Source organism: Vidua chalybeata, chromosome 27, assembly GCF_026979565.1.
Source record: "Vidua chalybeata isolate OUT-0048 chromosome 27, bVidCha1 merged haplotype, whole genome shotgun sequence".
Lineage (NCBI taxonomy): Eukaryota > Metazoa > Chordata > Aves > Passeriformes > Viduidae > Vidua > Vidua chalybeata.
The window spans coordinates 2,037,380-2,060,089 of record NC_071556.1 but is presented as its reverse complement, the minus strand read 5'-3'; the positions used below and the strand labels follow the sequence as shown (position 1 = coordinate 2,060,089).

General features: G+C 50.9%; 1 protein-coding gene across 1 annotated transcript in view; it reads right to left on the bottom strand.

Moving 5' to 3' along the window:
- The window catches only part of LOC128800796 (mucin-16-like), a 54,462-nt gene that overhangs the window by 5,565 nt on the left and 26,187 nt on the right, over window positions 1-22,710 (bottom strand). The window contains 57 exon segments of the mRNA XM_053966248.1: window positions 311-468; window positions 754-926; window positions 1,619-1,686; window positions 1,815-1,957; window positions 2,168-2,194; window positions 2,685-2,857; window positions 3,176-3,243; window positions 3,326-3,474; window positions 3,690-3,719; window positions 4,179-4,351; window positions 4,542-4,609; window positions 4,719-4,864; window positions 5,127-5,153; window positions 5,873-6,045; window positions 6,482-6,549; window positions 6,657-6,802; window positions 7,036-7,066; window positions 7,109-7,343; window positions 7,758-7,825; window positions 7,919-8,064; window positions 8,298-8,324; window positions 8,433-8,605; window positions 9,042-9,109; window positions 9,217-9,362; window positions 9,596-9,622; window positions 9,731-9,903; window positions 10,319-10,386; window positions 10,497-10,642; window positions 10,876-10,994; window positions 10,997-11,185; window positions 11,600-11,667; window positions 11,761-11,906; window positions 12,140-12,166; window positions 12,275-12,447; window positions 12,862-12,929; window positions 13,023-13,168; window positions 13,402-13,520; window positions 13,523-13,711; window positions 14,148-14,215; window positions 14,323-14,468; window positions 14,702-14,728; window positions 14,837-15,058; window positions 15,497-15,748; window positions 15,982-16,008; window positions 16,119-16,291; window positions 16,593-16,795; window positions 16,903-17,048; window positions 17,282-17,308; window positions 17,417-17,638; window positions 18,077-18,328; window positions 18,562-18,588; window positions 18,699-18,871; window positions 19,308-19,375; window positions 19,483-19,628; window positions 19,862-19,892; window positions 19,934-20,316; window positions 20,630-20,947. Of these exon segments, the coding sequence (XP_053822223.1) occupies window positions 311-468; window positions 754-926; window positions 1,619-1,686; window positions 1,815-1,957; window positions 2,168-2,194; window positions 2,685-2,857; window positions 3,176-3,243; window positions 3,326-3,474; window positions 3,690-3,719; window positions 4,179-4,351; window positions 4,542-4,609; window positions 4,719-4,864; window positions 5,127-5,153; window positions 5,873-6,045; window positions 6,482-6,549; window positions 6,657-6,802; window positions 7,036-7,066; window positions 7,109-7,343; window positions 7,758-7,825; window positions 7,919-8,064; window positions 8,298-8,324; window positions 8,433-8,605; window positions 9,042-9,109; window positions 9,217-9,362; window positions 9,596-9,622; window positions 9,731-9,903; window positions 10,319-10,386; window positions 10,497-10,642; window positions 10,876-10,994; window positions 10,997-11,185; window positions 11,600-11,667; window positions 11,761-11,906; window positions 12,140-12,166; window positions 12,275-12,447; window positions 12,862-12,929; window positions 13,023-13,168; window positions 13,402-13,520; window positions 13,523-13,711; window positions 14,148-14,215; window positions 14,323-14,468; window positions 14,702-14,728; window positions 14,837-15,058; window positions 15,497-15,748; window positions 15,982-16,008; window positions 16,119-16,291; window positions 16,593-16,795; window positions 16,903-17,048; window positions 17,282-17,308; window positions 17,417-17,638; window positions 18,077-18,328; window positions 18,562-18,588; window positions 18,699-18,871; window positions 19,308-19,375; window positions 19,483-19,628; window positions 19,862-19,892; window positions 19,934-20,316; window positions 20,630-20,947 (7,253 nt within the window).

Genomic DNA, 22,710 nt, shown 5'->3' with positions numbered 1-22,710 from the left:
ATCAGCTCTGGCATTTTGCAGTCCATGTTTTTGGCTGGAGAGAATTTTATAAGACCTCATGGAATCATTGAGTGGTTTGGGTTGGAAAGGACCTTAAAGATTCTCCAGTCCCAGTCCCCTGCCATGGGCAGCGACCACACACACCAGGTACAACTTAAAACCAAAAATGAATCAAAGGCCAATCTTTCAGATTCTAGAAATTTTTGTTCCCAAATGTTGATTTTTTTTAATTTTTTTTTTATTCAGACATAAATCTTTGGTAATTGCTTCAAAAACTGACCAGCCAGACATATCCTCAAATACCTCTTACCTTGTTGGTGATGCTTTCTACTGCTGCTCTGTATTCTGGAGACTTGGAATCAGGGTTGGTGAGGTTTTCATTGACTATTCTAAAGCTCAGTCTGTAACCCAGTTTGACTGCAGTCAAGTAAGGCTTTTTGGTGGCAGCTCTGTCTGTGAGGGTGAAATCTAAATAAAAAGGGTACAGTTAATTTATTTTTACATCTGTTCCTATCATAAAAACAATATAGATACATCCCTGCTTAGATCATACACTGTAACAGTGAAATTCGCCAGGAATTCGTCTGATTTAAGGAATGGAAATGCTTCCAGCATGGCAATATCCTCTATGATTGGTTTTGTCAAACTTAAAGAAAACCAATAAACCAAAGAGTTCCTCAGTGCTCAGGCCCCAGTGTTGAGGAATGATCTCCAGGTGATCCCAAAACTCCTGTTAGCCCCATGGATGCTTACCATCGACATACAGGCTGCTCCTGTCCAGGCTGTAGTGGCCCAGCTTGGTGACATTGTTTGTCATGGTGCTCAGCTCCTGGTAAAGCTTTTCTCTGTCAAACCTGGCCAGGCTGGCATTGCCCTTGTAGCTGCACACAGCGTCCACTTTTGTGTCATCCCTGTGCCTCCCAGACCTGGGGAAAAATGTCACGCGCATTCTTTGGGACACTGCTCTGCTGGCAGAACTTCCTGAGGGGTTTTTAGGACAGACACCAAACCCTCAGTGCCAATGGGCTCCTGCATCCTTCACCAGGCTCTCCAGAACTGGGGTGATGATATTTAGATACTAAAATGATTTTACCAGCTAATAAAAGATCCTGTCTGGACAGGGAGGTGTCACTGGCTGCTGTTTCCTGGCCTCAGAACAGCCACGAATTGAAGGTGTGAGAGTGGGTAAAGAAATGGTTCATTGCAATTTTAGGAGTATTTTAGGTGGTTTATATTTAGGTATTTTAGTATTTCAGACACTTTTAGTATTCTTTCAGATATTTTTAGTGTCTGCAGGGGGGGCTCAGAGCAGGGACCAGGGTCTGCTCTTTGGTAATGAGGAATAGGACAAGAGGAGCAAGGCAGGAACTGATGCCCAGGAAGTTCATGAGCATGAGAAGGAGCTTCTTCCTTGTGTGGTGACCAGGAGCTAGAACAAATTGGCCAGAAAAGTTGTGGAATCTCCTCAGTGGAGATATTCCAGAGCCATCTGGACACAATCCATGTGCTCTCTGGGATGACCCTGCTGGAGCAGGGAAGTGGGACCAGGTGACCCACTGTGGTCCCTTCAAACCTGACCCATCCTGTGGTTCTGTGATTCTGGAATTCCAAATCTTACCTGAATCTCATGGCTTTACATCCTGTGTAGGCAGAGCTTATGCTGCTCCTCTTGAAAAGAGGGTCAAGCTGTCAAAAAAAAAAAAAAAAAAAAAAAAAAGGACAATTGAGAGCTGGGAATCACATCCTGAGTTTAAAGCAGATGGATTTGGGTCACCACCATGACCCAAAAGGGACACAAGCAGAGCCAGACTCACATAGTGGTTCATAACTTTCACTGTGGAAAGGAATCTGCGGGAATTCGGGGCATCCAGGTCTGCAGTGTAGCGGAGGTTGGTCAAGGTGAAGTTAAGAGTGAAATTCCTGGATGTTGGTTTTGGTGCAGCTGTGATGCTCCGGGCTGTAATCAAAGGGGAGAAGGATTAGGAATTTCCTACGAAAAAAAAGCTGTTTTCACTTTCAAAACATTCCTAATCCCGGCACACCTCAAGGCTACTCTGAATAATCTCTTCCACTCTGATTTTCTCAGGGCATTTCTCCTTTTGAGAACTTTCCCTGAAATGAATTTAGCAAAATGAACGTGGCAAAATGAATTTGGCAAAATACTTACAGGGTCTCTCAAGGGGTTCATTGTAACCTGAAAAGGAAATGCAAGAGAAAGAGTTATATAATAGAGCATCTACTTTGGAGAATGGAAGTGGAGAGGAGGTGATTAAAAGGATGATTTGGGAATGAATCATCAGAACCAGGCTCCAAGGGTGTGAATGTATTAAATAAACAAAGCTTAGGCATAACAGGATGCTTTGGAAGAGCGGGGCTACAATGAGAAAATGTGTGTGCCAATGTTTAATTAAACACTGTGGGACAGGAACCAGGTGAAATGTTCACAGGCAGGTGAATGACTGAGGTCAAGACTAAAATTAAGTTCACTCTTCAATCTAATATAGAAATTAAAATCTTCAAAAATGTCGACGTGGAAAGATTTTAAATCTTACACAGAGAAATTATGCAGAAAACACTACACCTTCTCCTTAAGGTGACTTTTTTAACATGGAGGTGATCCCTAAGAGTTAAGGTGGTCCCAAACTGCTCCAGTGCCCGGAGGAGTGGGAAAATCAAACACTCACCATTGACATAGAGGCTCTTGTTGTCCAGGCTGTAGATTCCCAACTTGGTGATGCCACTTGTCATTCTCCTCAGCTCTTGGTAAACCTCAGCTGGGTTAAACTTGGGCACCTGGGAGCCCTTTCCGTAGCTGCAGAGGGTGTCCACTCCTGTGCTATCCCTATTCTTCCCAGGCCTGAGGAATTTAAAATCATGGAGCTTCTGTTAGTTATTAAAATATTTTGGGTGTGTTTGTTTACTTGTTTGTTTTGATGTAATTAAAAAACCCTCCAAATAAATCTGCCCGCAGTTCTCAGAGAAGCTGCAGAAATCACCAAGGTATGGCTTTACAATAAAAAAGCTTTGTAAGATAAAGACCATACAAAGTGGTGTAGAAGCTTTATTATAATGAAAGCAACTACTTGAAAAAGGAGAACAGTTATTAAAGTGTCAGTCAAATGTAAGGAAATCCATTTGCTGCAGTTCCAAATGAATCTCTGTGGTTATTGCTCACCTGAATCCCGTCACATTGCAGCCAGTGAAATGGGGACCAATGCTGCTCTTCTGAAGCAGGGAGTCAGTCTGGCAAGGAAAAGTCTTTGTGAATATGGGAACCCCAAAATCCTGGGTGATTTCAGTGAAAAACAGCAGAATTTTGACTTACGTAGTGTTTCATTATTTTCTCAGTGGACCGGAATTTGCGGGAATTTGGTGTCTGCAGGTCTGTGGTGAACATGAGGTTGGTTACAGTGAAGTTCAGGGTGAAGTGCTCCATGATTGCTCCTGGGCTTTGTGTGGTGGTTGTTTTTACTGCTGCAAGAGAGAACAGAAATGACAATGATAAAATAAGAACAGGATCTTCATAAGACATTGCTGTTATTGGGTTTCTTAGAGAAAAAACCCATGTGAAGATGATCCCACCCTTCCAACATTTTGCATTGTTGCAAGCATTGCCAAATCAGCAGGACAGAACATCAATTTCTGCCTTTAAGAAGACTTTACCTGTATTTGGTTTTAAATATACTTACAGGATGGACTGTAAGGAGGTTCATTGTAACCTGAAAAACAAATGGAAAATTATTGGGAAAATATTCTAAGAAAGTCTAAGCAGGACTAAATACAGGGGATTTTATTATGGGATTGTGGTTACCAAATTTAAGGTTTTAACTTGGTTATTGGCAAGGTTTTGCCCTCTAATTTTTGTTCTCTGTTTTGAGAGGTGAATTAAATCTTCTTCATTCTGATTTCAAATTAGTCTGTGTCAGCACTGAAGGTTGGACTTGATCTCAGAGGTCTTCTCCAACCACAATTGTTTCATGATTCCATCACAGAATCCCAGAATGGTTTGAGACAGAAAGGACCATAAAGACCACTCAGTTCCACCTCTCTGCCCTGGACAGGGACAATTTTAACTAGACCAGGATGCTCAGAGCTCCATCCCACATGGCCTTAAACACCTCCAGGAACAGGGAATTCACAATTTCATTAGGAAAAATGCCTTGAGAAGGTCTCATTACCATTGACATAGAGGCTCTGGCTGTTGAGGCTGTAGTGTCCCAGCTTGGTGATGCCATTGGTCATTTTGCTCAGCTCACGGTAAACAGTTGTTCTGTTGAATTTGGGATCTGAAGGCTCATCCCTACAGCTGCACATGGCATCTACTCCTGTGTCATCCCTGTTCTTCGTGGACCTAGGAAATCAGGCATTGGTTTAGTTATTATTGAGAAATCTATCTTAACTTCTAGTATACAAAGAGAGGGACCAGAAAAACCCCTCAGACATTGCTACCACGTAAGAAAATACCCAGAGATGAGTTAGATGCTGAGAAATTGAAATTTTAAGAAGCAGGGAATGGAGATTTTTCCCAGACATGCCCTTACCTGAATGCCATTACTTTGCAGCCGATGTAAGCTGGGCCAATGCTGCTCCTTTGGAGTAAAGGATCAACCTGGAAATGGAATAACAACATGGAAGTAAGCAAAATGTCCTGGTGAAGGTAAAAGATGAGAGATATTGTTAGAACTGTGCTCCAACAGGGCATTGTTTGCCAGACTTACGTAGTGGTACATGACTTTTTCTGTTGACTTGAATCTCCTGGAACTGGGTTTCTGCAGGTCTGCAGTGAACTGGAGGTTGGTTACTGTGAAGTTCAGGGTGAAGTTCTTTACTGCTGGTGCCAGAGGTTGGGTGCTTTGATCAGCAGCTGTAGTGAGAAAGGAAAGTTATTGCTTGAAAATACCATTTATGTTCAACATCCCAAGAGGAAACACTCTAGGTAAAATTCCCAGATATTCTAGGTGGCTTCAAGGCTATATAAGCTGTGGTTCCCTAACAGGCTCACAAATTCTCTTAGCACAATTTTATAGACCAGCAGTGCTCTTGCTTGATTAATCCAACTTGCTGTTTTGGCTTTTGCTAATTAGCAAAATCTTCCCTCCCCTCAATTTCTCTTTAACAATACTTACATAGTTCAGGCTGCACTTCATGATGACCTGAGGGCGAAAAAAAGAGACAGGATTTGAGGAAGTGCCTTACAGTTGGGAAGGTTAGGCACACACTAGAATACAGAACATGTCTGAGAGCTCATGTGTAAACATTTCCTAGGAAAGACTGATTTGGTGACTGTCCAGGCATAAATGCAAATTACCATGTTGGCAAGATGCTGCTTTGCTTAGCAGTGCATTCTCCCTTTACGAGGGATCTTTAGAGGGATTCTGTAAATCCAGTTTAGAATCACAGAATGGTTTAGGGTGGAAGGGAACTTAAAGATGATCAAGTTCCGACCACACTGCTAAGGCCAAGGAATCATACCACTTCTATATGGAAAATTTATGCCTGATTTTGTCAAGTGGTGATTAAGTTCTAGTGCTGTTCATTGACCTTGAGAGATCCATCCCTATATTTTACGAGTCGTTCATAAATAGAATACTTTAAATTAGTGTAACAGAGAAAGAATAAATGAAAAAGGTTAATTTTACTATTTTAAAAATAAACATAGAAGGAGGTAAAATTACAAACGTATGTAGAGCGTATGAGAAGGCACTGTAAAGCATCCCCAGCAAAAAGAATGAGAGATACAACTGAGGGAACAAACAAAAGAACAAAAGATACTAAAAAAAAAAAAGACTTAGTGAATGAATATGACAAGATAGGAAATCATTTAAGTATAGAAAATGATAAATATGAAAATTAAAGAAATCCAAATTGTCACCGTTGACGTAGAGGCTGTCCTTGTCCAGGCTGTAGGGGCCCAGCTGGGTGATGCCTCTGGTCTTGTTGCTCACTTGGTGGTACAGCCCCACCCTGTCCAGAGGCGCAGCCGAGGGCTCCTTGCTGTAGCTGCACACGGCGTCCACCCGGGTCTCGTCCCTGTGGCTGCCAGGCCTGCAAAACACAGAGACCTCCCTCAGAAATCCTCCTCTGAACATTCTGCCTTAAGGCTGGGTCTTGGTGCTTTCATAGCCATTTCTAAGTAGAAATGCCTGGTCTGCCTTCCCAAAGCGTGTGTGTGTTTGGTGGCCAGATAGTGCTCTTCATCTCCACTAATGCTCTGAGATTAAGGAGAGTGCCTGGAAGGATTTAAAAATATGCTAGAGTTTACTAAATAATTTTAGCCTACACCCTACCAAGATGAGAACATGGGCTTTGAGGGAGAGCTATAAGAGGAAGTGGCATCAGGGAGAACATCCTGCAGTAGGACAGCATTAGTGAGAAGGGCCTGCCTCCGTAAAAGATGAGAACATGAGTGTTCTCCCACCCAGGCCCAGACATGTTATGTGTGCCTGGACCCTTCAAAGGGACACTGGGGTGCAATCCATACCTGAAGTCAGTTGTTTCACATCCTTGGAAAACAGGGCCAATGCTGCTTTCCTTCAGCAGGCGGTCCAGCTGCCAAGGAAAGAGGTTTCCCAGTTAAGGCATGGCCACCACTGCACTGCTTCCAAGCAGATGAGATCAATGACGTCAAGTAGATAGCTCAGTGGTGGCCCACCTACCAGCATGTTCATAACCCTTTTTGTAGCTCTGAACTTGGCCGAGTCAGGATTCTCCAGGTCAGAAGTGTAGGGGAGGTTGGTGATGGTGAAGTTGACGGTGAAACGCTCAAGGGCAGCAGCTGTCGTTGTTGGTGGCTGGGTGGGAGCTGGAAGAAGCACAGATGGGGAATGACAAGGGGCAAAGTCTTGGTTGTTACAGCCCTGGCTGGACAATTGCAGAAGCTTCCTGTCAGCCCTGCTCCCCAGCGGGAAGGATGAGAGGATCCCCACTTGTCCCCAGGATTTCAAGCACCAGACCCAAGACTCCTCTGCCCTAAGGAAGAGCCCAGAGAGGCACTTGCTGCCTTCAGACCCCATCCCAGTGCTGCGAGGTACTCACTGGTCAGCACTGGCTGCTCGTTGTAGCCTGGGAAAAGAGAGAGACAGGGTCAGGAGCTGGAGCTGGGCAAGGGGCAGCTCTGGGGCAGGGCTGCCGTGGGAGAGCAGAGGAGGCCGAGGGAGGAGCGCCGGTCACCGTTGACGTAGAGGCTGTCCTTGTCCAGGCTGTAGGGGCCCAGCTGGGTGATGCCTCTGGTCTTGTTGCTCACTTGGTGGTACAGCCCCACCCTGTCCAGAGGCGCAGCCGAGGGCTCCTTGCTGTAGCTGCACACGGCGTCCACCCGGGTCTCGTCCCTGTGGCTGCCCCGCCTGCAAAACACAGAGACCTCCCTCAGAAATCCTCCTCTGAACATTCTGCCTTCAGGGGTGGGTGTTGGTCCTGCCAATGCCATTTCTGAGTTGGAATGCAAGCTCTGCCTTTCCAAAACATGGCTGTTTGTTTTTTGGTTCCTGCTCTCCAACTTTACTCATGCCCCAGGCCCTTTTCAGGAACAAGTAATCAAGGCCAGACCAGAAGCCCCCTCAAGGTTAGACCCTAAGCACCTTGAGATGAGATTATAGGATTTGAGGAGAGTGTCTAAGAAGGGTAGAAATCAGAGAGAAGAGCTTTGGGCAGGAGAGCATTACTGAGAAGATCCAGCCTCCAGAAAAAGGAGAACTTGAGCATGATGATCCATTTATGAGCAAGGGCCCTGCAAAGGGACGCTGGAGTGGAAACCATACCTGAAGTCTGCTGCTTCACATCCATGGAAAACAGGGCCAATGCTGCTTTCCTTCAGCAGGCGGTCCAGCTGCCAGCAAACGGGAGATGCCAGTTAAGCCATGACCTCCAAGGAGATGAGCTCAGTGAGGGCAAGGATATGGCTCAGTACTGGTCCACTTACCAGCATGTTCATAACCCTTTTTGTAGCTCTGAACTTGGCCGAGTCAGGATTCTCCAGGTCAGAAGTGTAGGGGAGGTTGGTGATGGTGAAGTTGACGGTGAAACGCTCAAGGGCAGCAGCTGTCGTTGTTGGTGGCTGGGTGGGAGCTGGAAGAAGCACAGATGGGGAATGACAAGGGGTAAAGTCTTGGTTGTTACAGCCCTGGCTGGACAATTGCAGAAGCTTCCTGTCAGCCCTGCTCCCCAGCGGGAAGGATGAGAGGATCCCCACTTGTCCCCAGGGTTTCAAGCACCAGACCCAAGACTCCTCTGCCCTAAGGAAGAGCCCAGAGAGGCACTTGCTGCCTTCAGACCCCATCCCAGTGCTGCGAGGTACTCACTGGTCAGCACTGGCTGCTCGTTGTAGCCTGGGAAAAGAGAGAGACAGGGTCAGGAGCTGGAGCTGGGCAAGGGGCAGCTCTGGGGCAGGGCTGCCGTGGGAGAGCAGAGGAGGCCGAGGGAGGAGCGCCGGTCACCGTTGACGTAGAGGCTGTCCTTGTCCAGGCTGTAGGGGCCCAGCTGGGTGATGCCTCTGGTCTTGTTGCTCACTTGGTGGTACAGCCCCACCCTGTCCAGAGGCGCAGCCGAGGGCTCCTTGCTGTAGCTGCACACGGCGTCCACCCGGGTCTCGTCCCTGTGGCTGCCAGGCCTGCAAAACACAGAGACCTCCCTCAGAAATCCTCCTCTGAACATTCTGCCTTAAGGCTGGGTCTTGGTGCTTTCATAGCCATTTCTAAGTAGAAATGCCTGGTCTGCCTTCCCAAAGCGTGTGTGTGTTTGGTGGCCAGATAGTGCTCTTCATCTCCACTAATGCTCTGAGATTAAGGAGAGTGCCTGGAAGGATTTAAAAATATGCTAGAGTTTACTAAATAATTTTAGCCTACACCCTACCAAGATGAGAACATGGGCTTTGAGGGAGAGCTATAAGAGGAAGTGGCATCAGGGAGAACATCCTGCAGCAGGACAGCATTAGTGAGAAGGGCCTGCCTCCGTAAAAGATGAGAACATGAGTGTTCTCCCACCCAGGCCCAGACATGTTATGTGTGCCTGGACCCTTCAAAGGGACACTGGGGTACAATCCATACCTGAAGTCAGTTGTTTCACATCCTTGGAAAACAGGGCCAATGCTGCTTTCCTTCAGCAGGCGGTCCAGCTGCCAAGGAAAGAGGTTTCCCAGTTAAGGCATGGCCACCACTGCACTGCTTCCAAGCAGATGAGATCAATGACGTCAAGTAGATAGCTCAGTGGTGGCCCACCTACCAGCATGTTCATAACCCTTTTTGTAGCTCTGAACTTGGCCGAGTCAGGATTCTCCAGGTCAGAAGTGTAGGGGAGGTTGGTGATGGTGAAGTTGACGGTGAAACGCTCAAGGGCAGCAGCTGTCGTTGTTGGTGGCTGGGTGGGAGCTGGAAGAAGCACAGATGGGGAATGACAAGGGGCAAAGTCTTGGTTGTTACAGCCCTGGCTGGACAATTGCAGAAGCTTCCTGTCAGCCCTGCTCCCCAGCGGGAAGGATGAGAGGATCCCCACTTGTCCCCAGGATTTCAAGCACCAGACCCAAGACTCCTCTGCCCTAAGGAAGAGCCCAGAGAGGCACTTGCTGCCTTCAGACCCCATCCCAGTGCTGCGAGGTACTCACTGGTCAGCACTGGCTGCTCGTTGTAGCCTGGGAAAAGAGAGAGACAGGGTCAGGAGCTGGAGCTGGGCAAGGGGCAGCTCTGGGGCAGGGCTGCCGTGGGAGAGCAGAGGAGGCCGAGGGAGGAGCGCCGGTCACCGTTGACGTAGAGGCTGTCCTTGTCCAGGCTGTAGGGGCCCAGCTGGGTGATGCCTCTGGTCTTGTTGCTCACTTGGTGGTACAGCCCCACCCTGTCCAGAGGCGCAGCCGAGGGCTCCTTGCTGTAGCTGCACACGGCGTCCACTCGGGTCTCGTCCCTGTGGCTGCCAGGCCTGCAAAACACAGAGACCTCCTTGAGCCTCCTCTTCTGCCTCTTTTCCTCTCAAAGCTGGGCTTGAAAATGCCTTGGGGTCATTTTGGTTTTGGAATGCAAGCTTTGCCTGCCCAAAATTCCAGTGTGTTTTCTTGGCGTCTGGACACTCTTCTCCAGCTTCAGTATCAGTCCGTACATGGTCATGAAAGAGAGGGCCTAGAAGGACTTCTGAGTCAACTCAGGACTGGGCCTTCATCACCAGAATAGGAGAGCATATCAAGTGACGGGGAGACACAATGGAGAAGTACAACAAGAAGAAAAATCTGGGAAGGACAGAGAATGTCCTTGCTCTATAAAAGAGGAGAACATGACCATGACTGGTTCCCTTATGTATGTGAGGGCACTGCAGAGGAACACTGGAGGGCCACTCATACCTGAAATCTGTTGTCTCACATCCATGGAAGGCGGGGCCAATGCTGCTTTCCTTCATGAGGCTGTCAAGCTGCCAAGGGAAGAGTTTTCCCAGTCAGGGCATGGCAATCTCACTGCGCACTCTCCAAGTACAGAGAGCCCATGGATGGCAAGAAAATTTCCCAGTGCTGGTGGACATACCAGAGTCTTCATAATGCTCTGAGTATCTCTGAACTTGGCCGAGTCAGGATTCTCCAGGTCAGAAGTGTAGGGGAGGTTGGTGATGGTGAAGTTGACGGTGAAACGCTCAAGGGCAGCAGCTGTCGTTGTTGGTGGCTGGGTGGGAGCTGGAAGAAGCACAGATGGGGAATGACAAGGGGCAAAGTCTTGGTTGTTACAGCCCTGGCTGGACAATTGCAGAAGCTTCCTGTCAGCCCTGCTCCCCAATGGGAAGGATGAGAGGATCCCCACTTGTCCCCAGGGTTTCAAGCACCAGGCCCAAGACTCCTCTGCCCTAAGGAAGAGCCCAGAGAGGCACTTGCTGCCTTCAGACCCCATCCCAGTGCTGCGAGGTACTCACTGGTCAGCACTGGCTGCTCGTTGTAGCCTGGGAAAAGAGAGAGACAGAGGGTCAGGAGCTGGAGCTGGGCAAGGGGCAGCTCTGGGGCAGGGCTGCCGTGGGAGAGCAGAGGAGGCCGAGGGAGGAGCGCCGGTCACCGTTGACGTAGAGGCTGTCCTTGTCCAGGCTGTAGGGGCCCAGCTGGGTGATGCCTCTGGTCTTGTTGCTCACTTGGTGGTACAGCCCCACCCTGTCCAGAGGCGCAGCCGAGGGCTCCTTGCTGTAGCTGCACACGGCGTCCACCCGGGTCTCGTCCCTGTGGCTGCCAGGCCTGCAAAACACAGAGACCTCCCTCAGAAATCCTCCTCTGAACATTCTGCCTTCAGGGGTGGGTGTTGGTCCTGCCAATTCCATTTCTGAGTTGGAATGCAAGCTCTGCCTTTCCAAAACATGGCTGTTTGTTTTTTGGTTCCTGCTCTCCAACTTTACTCATGCCCCAGGCCCTTTTCAGGAACAAGTAATCAAGGCCAGACCAGAAGCCCCCTCAAGGTTAGACCCTAAGCACCTTGAGATGAGATTATAGGATTTGAGGAGAGTGTCTAAGAAGGGTAGAAATCAGAGAGAAGAGCTTTGGGCAGGAGAGCATTACTGAGAAGATCCAGCCTCCAGAAAAAGGAGAACTTGAGCATGATGATCCATTTATGAGCAAGGGCCCTGCAAAGGGACGCTGGAGTGGAAACCATACCTGAAGTCTGCTGCTTCACATCCATGGAAAACAGGGCCAATGCTGCTTTCCTTCAGCAGGCGGTCCAGCTGCCAGCAAACGGGAGATGCCAGTTAAGCCATGACCTCCAAGGAGATGAGCTCAGTGAGGGCAAGGATATGGCTCAGTACTGGTCCACTTACCAGCATGTTCATAACCCTTTTTGTAGCTCTGAACTTGGCCGAGTCAGGATTCTCCAGGTCAGAAGTGTAGGGGAGGTTGGTGATGGTGAAGTTGACGGTGAAACGCTCAAGGGCAGCAGCTGTCGTTGTTGGTGGCTGGGTGGGAGCTGGAAGAAGCACAGATGGGGAATGACAAGGGGTAAAGTCTTGGTTGTTACAGCCCTGGCTGGACAATTGCAGAAGCTTCCTGTCAGCCCTGCTCCCCAGCGGGAAGGATGAGAGGATCCCCACTTGTCCCCAGGGTTTCAAGCACCAGGCCCAAGACTCCTCTGCCCTAAGGAAGAGCCCAGAGAGGCACTTGCTGCCTTCAGACCCCATCCCAGTGCTGCGAGGTACTCACTGGTCAGCACTGGCTGCTCGTTGTAGCCTGGGAAAAGAGAGAGACAGGGTCAGGAGCTGGAGCTGGGCAAGGGGCAGCTCTGGGGCAGGGCTGCCGTGGGAGAGCAGAGGAGGCCGAGGGAGGAGCGCCGGTCACCGTTGACGTAGAGGCTGTCCTTGTCCAGGCTGTAGGGGCCCAGCTGGGTGATGCCTCTGGTCTTGTTGCTCACTTGGTGGTACAGCCCCACCCTGTCCAGAGGCGCAGCCGAGGGCTCCTTGCTGTAGCTGCACACGGCGTCCACCCGGGTCTCGTCCCTGTGGCTGCCAGGCCTGCAAAACACAGAGACCTCCCTCAGAAATCCTCCTCTGAACATTCTGCCTTCAGGGGTGGGTGTTGGTCCTGCCAATTCCATTTCTGAGTTGGAATGCAAGCTCTGCCTTTCCAAAACATGGCTGTTTGTTTTTTGGTTCCTGCTCTCCAACTTTACTCATGCCCCAGGCCCTTTTCAGGAACAAGTAATCAAGGCCAGACCAGAAGCCCCCTCAAGGTTAGACCCTAAGCACCTTGAGATGAGATTATAGGATTTGAGGAGAGTGTCTAAGAAGGGTAGAAATCAGAGAGAAGAGCTTTGGGCAGGAGAGCATTACTGAGAAGATCCAGCCTCCAGAAAAAGGAGAACTTGAGCATGATGATCCATTTATGAGCAAGGGCCCTGCAAAGGGACGCTGGAGTGGAAACCATACCTGAAGTCTGCTGCTTCACATCCATGGAAAACAGGGCCAATGCTGCTTTCCTTCAGCAGGCGGTCCAGCTGCCAGCAAACGGGAGATGCCAGTTAAGCCATGACATCCAAGGAGATGAGCTCAGTGAGGGCAAGGATATGGCTCAGTACTGGTCCACTTACCAGCATGTTCATAACCCTTTTTGTAGCTCTGAACTTGGCCGAGTCAGGATTCTCCAGGTCAGAAGTGTAGGGGAGGTTGGTGATGGTGAAGTTGACGGTGAAACGCTCAAGGGCAGCAGCTGTCGTTGTTGGTGGCTGGGTGGGAGCTGGAAGAAGCACAGATGGGGAATGACAAGGGGTAAAGTCTTGGTTGTTACAGCCCTGGCTGGACAATTGCAGAAGCTTCCTGTCAGCCCTGCTCCCCAGCGGGAAGGATGAGAGGATCCCCACTTGTCCCCAGGGTTTCAAGCACCAGACCCAAGACTCCTCTGCCCTAAGGAAGAGCCCAGAGAGGCACTTGCTGCCTTCAGACCCCATCCCAGTGCTGCGAGGTACTCACTGGTCAGCACTGGCTGCTCGTTGTAGCCTGGGAAAAGAGAGAGACAGAGGGTCAGGAGCTGGAGCTGGGCAAGGGGCAGCTCTGGGGCAGGGCTGCCGTGGGAGAGCAGAGGAGGCCGAGGGAGGAGCGCCGGTCACCGTTGACGTAGAGGCTGTCCTTGTCCAGGCTGTAGGGGCCCAGCTGGGTGATGCCTCTGGTCTTGTTGCTCACTTGGTGGTACAGCCCCACCCTGTCCAGAGGCGCAGCCGAGGGCTCCTTGCTGTAGCTGCACACGGCGTCCACCCGGGTCTCGTCCCTGTGGCTGCCAGGCCTGCAAAACACAGAGACCTCCCTCAGAAATCCTCCTCTGAACATTCTGCCTTAAGGCTGGGTCTTGGTGCTTTCATAGCCATTTCTAAGTAGAAATGCCAGGTCTGCCTTCCCAAAGCGTGTGTGTGTTTGGTGGCCAGATAGTGCTCTTCATCTCCACTAATGCTCTGAGATTAAGGAGAGTGCCTGGAAGGATTTAAAAATATGCTAGAGTTTACTAAATAATTTTAGCCTACACCTTACCAAGATGAGAACATGGGCTTTGAGGGAGAGCTATAAGAGGAAGTGGCATCAGGGAGAACATCCTGCAGCAGGACAGCATTAGTGAGAAGGGCCTGCCTCCGTAAAAGATGAGAACATGAGTGTTCTCCCACCCAGGCCCAGACACGTTATGTGTGCCTGGACCCTTCAAAGGGACACTGGGGTGCAATCCATACCTGAAGTCAGTTGTTTCACATCCTTGGAAAACAGGGCCAATGCTGCTTTCCTTCAGCAGGCGGTCCAGCTGCCAAGGAAAGAGGTTTCCCAGTTAAGGCATGGCCACCACTGCACTGCTTCCAAGCAGATGAGATCAATGACGTCAAGTAGATAGCTCAGTGGTGGCCCACCTACCAGCATGTTCATAACCCTTTTTGTAGCTCTGAACTTGGCCGAGTCAGGATTCTCCAGGTCAGAAGTGTAGGGGAGGTTGGTGATGGTGAAGTTGACGGTGAAACGCTCAAGGGCAGCAGCTGTCGTTGTTGGTGGCTGGGTGGGAGCTGGAAGAAGCACAGATGGGGAATGACAAGGGGTAAAGTCTTGGTTGTTACAGCCCTGGCTGGACAATTGCAGAAGCTTCCTGTCAGCCCTGCTCCCCAGCGGGAAGGATGAGAGGATCCCCACTTGTCCCCAGGGTTTCAAGCACCAGGCCCAAGACTCCTCTGCCCTAAGGAAGAGCCCAGAGAGGCACTTGCTGCCTTCAGACCCCATCCCAGTGCTGCGAGGTACTCACTGGTCAGCACTGGCTGCTCGTTGTAGCCTGGGAAAAGAGAGAGACAGGGTCAGGAGCTGGAGCTGGGCAAGGGGCAGCTCTGGGGCAGGGCTGCCGTGGGAGAGCAGAGGAGGCCGAGGGAGGAGCGCCGGTCACCGTTGACGTAGAGGCTGTCCTTGTCCAGGCTGTAGGGGCCCAGCTGGGTGATGCCTCTGGTCTTGTTGCTCACTTGGTGGTACAGCCCCACCCTGTCCAGAGGCGCAGCCGAGGGCTCCTTGCTGTAGCTGCACACGGCGTCCACCCGGGTCTCGTCCCTGTGGCTGCCAGGCCTGCAAAACACAGAGACCTCCTTGAGCCTCCTCTTCTGCCTCTTTTCCTCTCAAAGCTGGGCTTGAAAATGCCTTGGGGTCATTTTGGTTTTGGAATGCAAGCTTTGCCTGCCCAAAATTCCAGTGTGTTTTCTTGGCGTCTGGACACTCTTCTCCAGCTTCAATATCAGTCCGTACATGGTCATGAAAGAGAGGGCCTAGAAGGACTTCTGAGTCAACTCAGGACTGGGCCTTCATCACCAGAATAGGAGAGCATATCAAGTGACGGGGAGACACAATGGAGAAGTACAACAGGAAGAAAAATCTGGGAAGGACAGAGAATGTCCTTGCTCTATAAAAGAGGAGAACATGACCATGACTGGTTCCCTTATGTATGTGAGGGCACTGCAGAGGAACACTGGAGGGCCACTCATACCTGAAATCTGTTGTCTCACATCCATGGAAGGCAGGGCCAATGCTGCTTTCCTTCATGAGGCTGTCAAGCTGCCAAGGGAAGAGTTTTCCCAGTCAGGGCATGGCAATCTCACTGCGCACTCTCCAAGTACAGAGAGCCCATGGATGGCAAGAAAATTTCCCAGTGCTGGTGGACATACCAGAGTCTTCATAATGCTCTGAGTATCTCTGAACTTGGCCGAGTCAGGATTCTCCAGGTCAGAAGTGTAGGGGAGGTTGGTGATGGTGAAGTTGACGGTGAAACGCTCAAGGGCAGCAGCTGTCGTTGTTGGTGGCTGGGTGGGAGCTGGAAGAAGCACAGATGGGGAATGACAAGGGGTAAAGTCTTGGTTGTTACAGCCCTGGCTGGACAATTGCAGAAGCTTCCTGTCTGCCCTGCTCCCCAGCGGGAAGGATGAGAGGATCCCCACTTGTCCCCAGGGTTTCAAGCACCAGACCCAAGACTCCTCTGCCCTAAGGAAGAGCCCAGAGAGGCACTTGCTGCCTTCAGACCCCATCCCAGTGCTGCGAGGTACTCACTGGTCAGCACTGGCTGCTCGTTGTAGCCTGGGAAAAGAGAGAGACAGAGGGTCAGGAGCTGGAGCTGGGCAAGGGGCAGCTCTGGGGCAGGGCTGCCATGGGAGAGCAGAGGAGGCCGAGGGAGGAGCGCCAGTCACCGTTGACGTAGAGGCTGTCCTTGTCCAGGCTGTAGGGGCCCAGCTGGGTGATGCCTCTGGTCTTGTTGCTCACTTGGTGGTACAGCCCCACCCTGTCCAGAGGCGCAGCCGAGGGCTCCTTGCTGTAGCTGCACACGGCGTCCACCCGGGTCTCGTCCCTGTGGCTGCCCCGCCTGCAAAACACAGAGACCTCCCTCAGAAATCCTCCTCTGAACATTCTGCCTTAAGGCTGGGTCTTGGTGCTTTCATAGCCATTTCTAAGTAGAAATGCCAGGTCTGCCTTCCCAAAGCGTGTGTGTGTTTGGTGGCCAGATAGTGCTCTTCATCTCCACTAATGCTCTGGGATTAAGGAGAGTGCCTGGAAGGATTTAAAAATATGCTAGAGTTTACTAAATAATTTTAGCCTACACCCTACCAAGATGAGAACATGGGCTTTGAGGGAGAGCTATAAGAGGAAGTGGCATCAGGGAGAACATCCTGCAGTAGGACAGCATTAGTGAGAAGGGCCTGCCTCCGAAAAAGATGAGAACATGAGTGTTCTCCCACCCAGGCCCAGACATGTTATGTGTGCCTGGACCCTTCAAAGGGACACTGGGGTGCAATCCATACCTGAAGTCAGTTGTTTCACATCCTTGGAAAACAGGGCCAATGCTGCTTTCCTTCAGCAGGCGGTCCAGCTGCCAAGGAAAGAGGTTTCCCAGTTAAGGCATGGCCACCACTGCACTGCTTCCAAGCAGATGAGATCAATGACGTCAAGTAGATAGCTCAGTGGTGGCCCACCTACCAGCATGTTCATAACCCTTTTTGTAGCTCTGAACTTGGCCGAGTCAGGATTCTCCAGGTCAGAAGTGTAGGGGAGGTTGGTGATGGTGAAGTTGACGGTGAAACGCTCAAGGGCAGCAGCTGTCGTTGTTGGTGGCTGGGTGGGAGCTGGAAGAAGCACAGATGGGGAATGACAAGGGGTAAAGTCTTGGTTGTTACAGCCCTGGCTGGACAATTGCAGAAGCTTCCTGTCAGCCCTGCTCCCCAGCGGGAAGGATGAGAGGATCCCCACTTGTCCCCAGGGTTTCAAGCACCAGGCCCAAGACTCCTCTGCCCTAAGGAAGAGCCCAGAGAGGCACTTGCTGCCTTCAGACCCCATCCCAGTGCTGCGAGGTACTCACTGGTCAGCACTGGCTGCTCGTTGTAGCCTGGGAAAAGAGAGAGACAGGGTCAGGAGCTGGAGCTGGGCAAGGGGCAGCTCTGGGGCAGGGCTGCCGTGGGAGAGCAGAGGAGGCCGAGGGAGGAGCGCCGGTCACCGTTGACGTAGAGGCTGTCCTTGTCCAGGCTGTAGGGGCCCAGCTGGGTGATGCCTCTGGTCTTGTTGCTCACTTGGTGGTACAGCCCCACCCTGTCCAGAGGCGCAGCCGAGGGCTCCTTGCTGTAGCTGCACACGGCGTCCACCCGGGTCTCGTCCCTGTGGCTGCCAGGCCTGCAAAACACAGAGACCTCCTTGAGCCTCCTCTTCTGCCTCTTTTCCTCTCAAAGCTGGGCTTGAAAATGCCTTGGGGTCATTTTGGTTTTGGAATGCAAGCTTTGCCTGCCCAAAATTCCAGTGTGTTTTCTTGGCGTCTGGACACTCTTCTCCAGCTTCAATATCAGTCCGTACATGGTCATGAAAGAGAGGGCCTAGAAGGACTTCTGAGTCAACTCAGGACTGGGCCTTCATCACCAGAATAGGAGAGCATATCAAGTGACGGGGAGACACAATGGAGAAGTACAACAGGAAGAAAAATCTGGGAAGGACAGAGAATGTCCTTGCTCTATAAAAGAGGAGAACATGACCATGACTGGTTCCCTTATGTATGTGAGGGCACTGCAGAGGAACACTGGAGGGCCACTCATACCTGAAATCTGTTGTCTCACATCCATGGAAGGCAGGGCCAATGCTGCTTTCCTTCATGAGGCTGTCAAGCTGCCAAGGGAAGAGTTTTCCCAGTCAGGGCATGGCAATCTCACTGCGCACTCTCCAAGTACAGAGAGCCCATGGATGGCAAGAAAATTTCCCAGTGCTGGTGGACATACCAGAGTCTTCATAATGCTCTGAGTATCTCTGAACTTGGCCGAGTCAGGATTCTCCAGGTCAGAAGTGTAGGGGAGGTTGGTGATGGTGAAGTTGACGGTGAAACGCTCAAGGGCAGCAGCTGTCGTTGTTGGTGGCTGGGTGGGAGCTGGAAGAAGCACAGATGGGGAATGACAAGGGGTAAAGTCTTGGTTGTTACAGCCCTGGCTGGACAATTGCAGAAGCTTCCTGTCTGCCCTGCTCCCCAGCGGGAAGGATGAGAGGATCCCCACTTGTCCCCAGGGTTTCAAGCACCAGACCCAAGACTCCTCTGCCCTAAGGAAGAGCCCAGAGAGGCACTTGCTGCCTTCAGACCCCATCCCAGTGCTGCGAGGTACTCACTGGTCAGCACTGGCTGCTCGTTGTAGCCTGGGAAAAGAGAGAGACAGAGGGTCAGGAGCTGGAGCTGGGCAAGGGGCAGCTCTGGGGCAGGGCTGCCATGGGAGAGCAGAGGAGGCCGAGGGAGGAGCGCCAGTCACCGTTGACGTAGAGGCTGTCCTTGTCCAGGCTGTAGGGGCCCAGCTGGGTGATGCCTCTGGTCTTGTTGCTCACTTGGTGGTACAGCCCCACCCTGTCCAGAGGCGCAGCCGAGGGCTCCTTGCTGTAGCTGCACACGGCGTCCACCCGGGTCTCGTCCCTGTGGCTGCCCCGCCTGCAAAACACAGAGACCTCCCTCAGAAATCCTCCTCTGAACATTCTGCCTTAAGGCTGGGTCTTGGTGCTTTCATAGCCATTTCTAAGTAGAAATGCCAGGTCTGCCTTCCCAAAGCGTGTGTGTGTTTGGTGGCCAGATAGTGCTCTTCATCTCCACTAATGCTCTGGGATTAAGGAGAGTGCCTGGAAGGATTTAAAAATATGCTAGAGTTTACTAAATAATTTTAGCCTACACCCTACCAAGATGAGAACATGGGCTTTGAGGGAGAGCTATAAGAGGAAGTGGCATCAGGGAGAACATCCTGCAGTAGGACAGCATTAGTGAGAAGGGCCTGCCTCCGAAAAAGATGAGAACATGAGTGTTCTCCCACCCAGGCCCAGACATGTTATGTGTGCCTGGACCCTTCAAAGGGACACTGGGGTGCAATCCATACCTGAAGTCAGTTGTTTCACATCCTTGGAAAACAGGGCCAATGCTGCTTTCCTTCAGCAGGCGGTCCAGCTGCCAAGGAAAGAGGTTTCCCAGTTAAGGCATGGCCACCACTGCACTGCTTCCAAGCAGATGAGATCAATGACGTCAAGTAGATAGCTCAGTGGTGGCCCACCTACCAGCATGTTCATAACCCTTTTTGTAGCTCTGAACTTGGCCGAGTCAGGATTCTCCAGGTCAGAAGTGTAGGGGAGGTTGGTGATGGTGAAGTTGACGGTGAAACGCTCAAGGGCAGCAGCTGTCGTTGTTGGTGGCTGGGTGGGAGCTGGAAGAAGCACAGATGGGGAATGACAAGGGGCAAAGTCTTGGTTGTTACAGCCCTGGCTGGACAATTGCAGAAGCTTCCTGTCAGCCCTGCTCCCCAGCGGGAAGGATGAGAGGATCCCCACTTGTCCCCAGGGTTTCAAGCACCAGGCCCAAGACTCCTCTGCCCTAAGGAAGAGCCCAGAGAGGCACTTGCTGCCTTCAGACCCCATCCCAGTGCTGCGAGGTACTCACTGGTCAGCACTGGCTGCTCGTTGTAGCCTGGGAAAAGAGAGAGACAGAGAGTCAGGAGCTGGAGCTGGGCAAGGGGCAGCTCTGGGGCAGGGCTGCCGTGGGAGAGCAGAGGAGGCCGAGGGAGGAGCGCCGGTCACCGTTGACGTAGAGGCTGTCCTTGTCCAGGCTGTAGGGGCCCAGCTGGGTGATGCCTCTGGTCTTGTTGCTCACTTGGTGGTACAGCCCCACCCTGTCCAGAGGCGCAGCCGAGGGCTCCTTGCTGTAGCTGCACACGGCGTCCACCCGGGTCTCGTCCCTGTGGCTGCCAGGTCTGCAAAACACAGAGACCTCCCTTAGAAGTCCCACTCTGTATGTTCTCTCTTCATTGCTGGGTCCCAGGCCTTCTTTGCCATTCCTGTGTTGAAATTCATGTTCTGACTTCCCAAAATCTCTCTGTGTGTTATGGTTGGCCCCTTCTGTCCACCTTCACTAATGCTCTCAAGTTTTTCCAGAACGGAAGAGGCTTAAAGAACTCAGGGCTCATCATGTGGCCACACCATCTTCAGGGGGATTAAGCCGCAGGCAGTGAGGGGAAGCTCTAAGACACAAGGGCATTATGGAGAGACTACTGCCTTCATAGAAGGGGCACCCCGGATCTTGACCATGATTTGCACCATCCTCACACCAAGGCACCTGCATAAGGACAATGACCCATACCTGAAATCTGTTGCTTCACATCCTTGGAATGCGGGGCCAATGCTGCTTTCCTTCAGCAGGCGGTCCAGCTGCCAAGGATAAGAGGTTTCATAATTAAGCCATGGCCAGCTCCCTGCACTCTCTCCTTGCTGATGAGAGCAGGAGTAAGGCCATGGCCCTGCAGTGATGGTCCACATACCAGGGTGTTCATAACCCTTTTTGTAGCTCTGAACTTGGCCGAGTCAGGATTCTCCAGGTCAGAAGTGTAGGGGAGGTTGGTGATGGTGAAGTTGACGGTGAAACGCTCAAGGGCAGCAGCTGTCGTTGTTGGTGGCTGGGTGGGAGCTGGAAGAAGCACAGATGGGGAATGACAAGGGGCACGACGTTCACTGTCAGGCCTCTGGATGGACAATCACAGAGCCCACAGGTCACTCCTGCCAGCCATGGGGTTGCCTATCCATGCCTCTGTTTCTCCTTGTTCTGTAGTCAATCATATGGGGATTTTATTCCTAGATTGAATTATGAATGTGTACTTTTACTTTTAAAATACAGATGTTAAAATTTCTTTCAATTTCTTTTTAACAGATATTAGATAATATATATACATATAGGTCATTATATATCTGGTATGCAATTATCCCAATATTATAGCAATATATTTTTCCAGTGAAATGCTTATTAGTGCAATATTGATAACATTGAATTTGCAACTGATAAAAAACATCCCCCGGGGGATTTTATGCCTTTTAATTGAGGTTTTTAGTGCAGTATAAAAAGGCCATACAGCAGTACAAATAAAAACCGGAATGCTAGCTATAAGAAAAAAAAAATTAAAATAAACTATACAGAGCATAAAATAGTGAAACTATTATTATAAACAACTGCCAAAATGAAGGAGAAGCACTCTTTAGTCATCATAACCCTTTAAAAAACCCAAAACAACAAAGGTATATTAATGGTATTATTTTATAGAAAATACAGAACTTACTAGGTCTGAAACCAAGACTGCTGTGAGGTATTGTTGTCATTTCCAAACGCACTGTACTGCTGACACCAAGAAAAGATGTGTGAGAAGTCGGTGTAGTAAATGGACCAAAGGTAGAGAAAAGTAGATGGGAAGTCGTCTGTGCAGGAGATGTGCTGGAAATTTCTGCTCTAGAAGGAAGAGGCCTAGAGCTTGTGACAGGTGGAGAGGTCTCTGGCCGAGCTGGAGACGCTAAAGCCGTAGACTCGGGCTCAGATGTGGACTGCGCAGAGGAGGTGATGCCTTCCAGACTGGTGGTGGTGGACACCGAGGTGGACTCAGCGAGGGATGTGCCCAGACCAGCAGCTGAGGAGGTTGTCTCAAGAACACTACTGGTAGGTGTAGTTGTGGTGAAAGTTGAGGAAGTGATCTCCAGAGTAGAGCTCAGAGGAAGACCAGAAGTGGTGGCAGAAGTTGCTCTTGTCCCAGAGGCAAAGGAGGCCGTTTGTGCAAAGCCAGTGGTGGTCTTGGCTCTTATCTTTGTCACAGGAATGGGTACATAGGCAAGAGGCGATGTTCCAGCAGGGCTGGATTGGATTGGAGTGGTGGCTGAAGTCTTTAGGCTGGAGCTTTCGGATGTGGTCAGCAGCACTGTGGAGGTTGTCACATGTGGAGACGTCTCCGGCCGAGCTGAAGAGACTGAAGCCGTAACCTCAGCTTCAGCTGTGGTCTGCACAGTCGCGGTGGTGCCTTCTGGCCTTGTGGTGCTGGAGACAGTGGTGGACTCAATGCGTGATGTGGTCAGACCGGCACCCGTGGAGGTTGTCTCAAGAATAGTGCTGGTGGTGGGTGTAGTTGTGATGAGGGTTGGGGAAGTGATCTCCAGGGTAGAGCTCAGAAGAAGAGCAGAAGTGCTGGCAGAGGTTGGTCTTGACCCAGGAGAAGAGGACACCATTTGGGCAAGGCCAGTGGTGCTCATGGTTGGTGCCTCTGTAGCTGCAGTGCTGACCTGCTGATGCATTGAACTCTCAGTGGGGCTGGATTGCGATGTTGTGCTGGCTGAAGTCTCTCGTTTGGAGGTTTGTTCCGCTGTCGAGATGACTGTGGAGGCTGTCTCAAATGGAGACATCTCTGCTCTGGTGGTAGAGGCCGGAGCAGTAGACTTGGGACGAGATGTGGACGGTGCAGCCGTGGTGGAGAATTCCTTTCT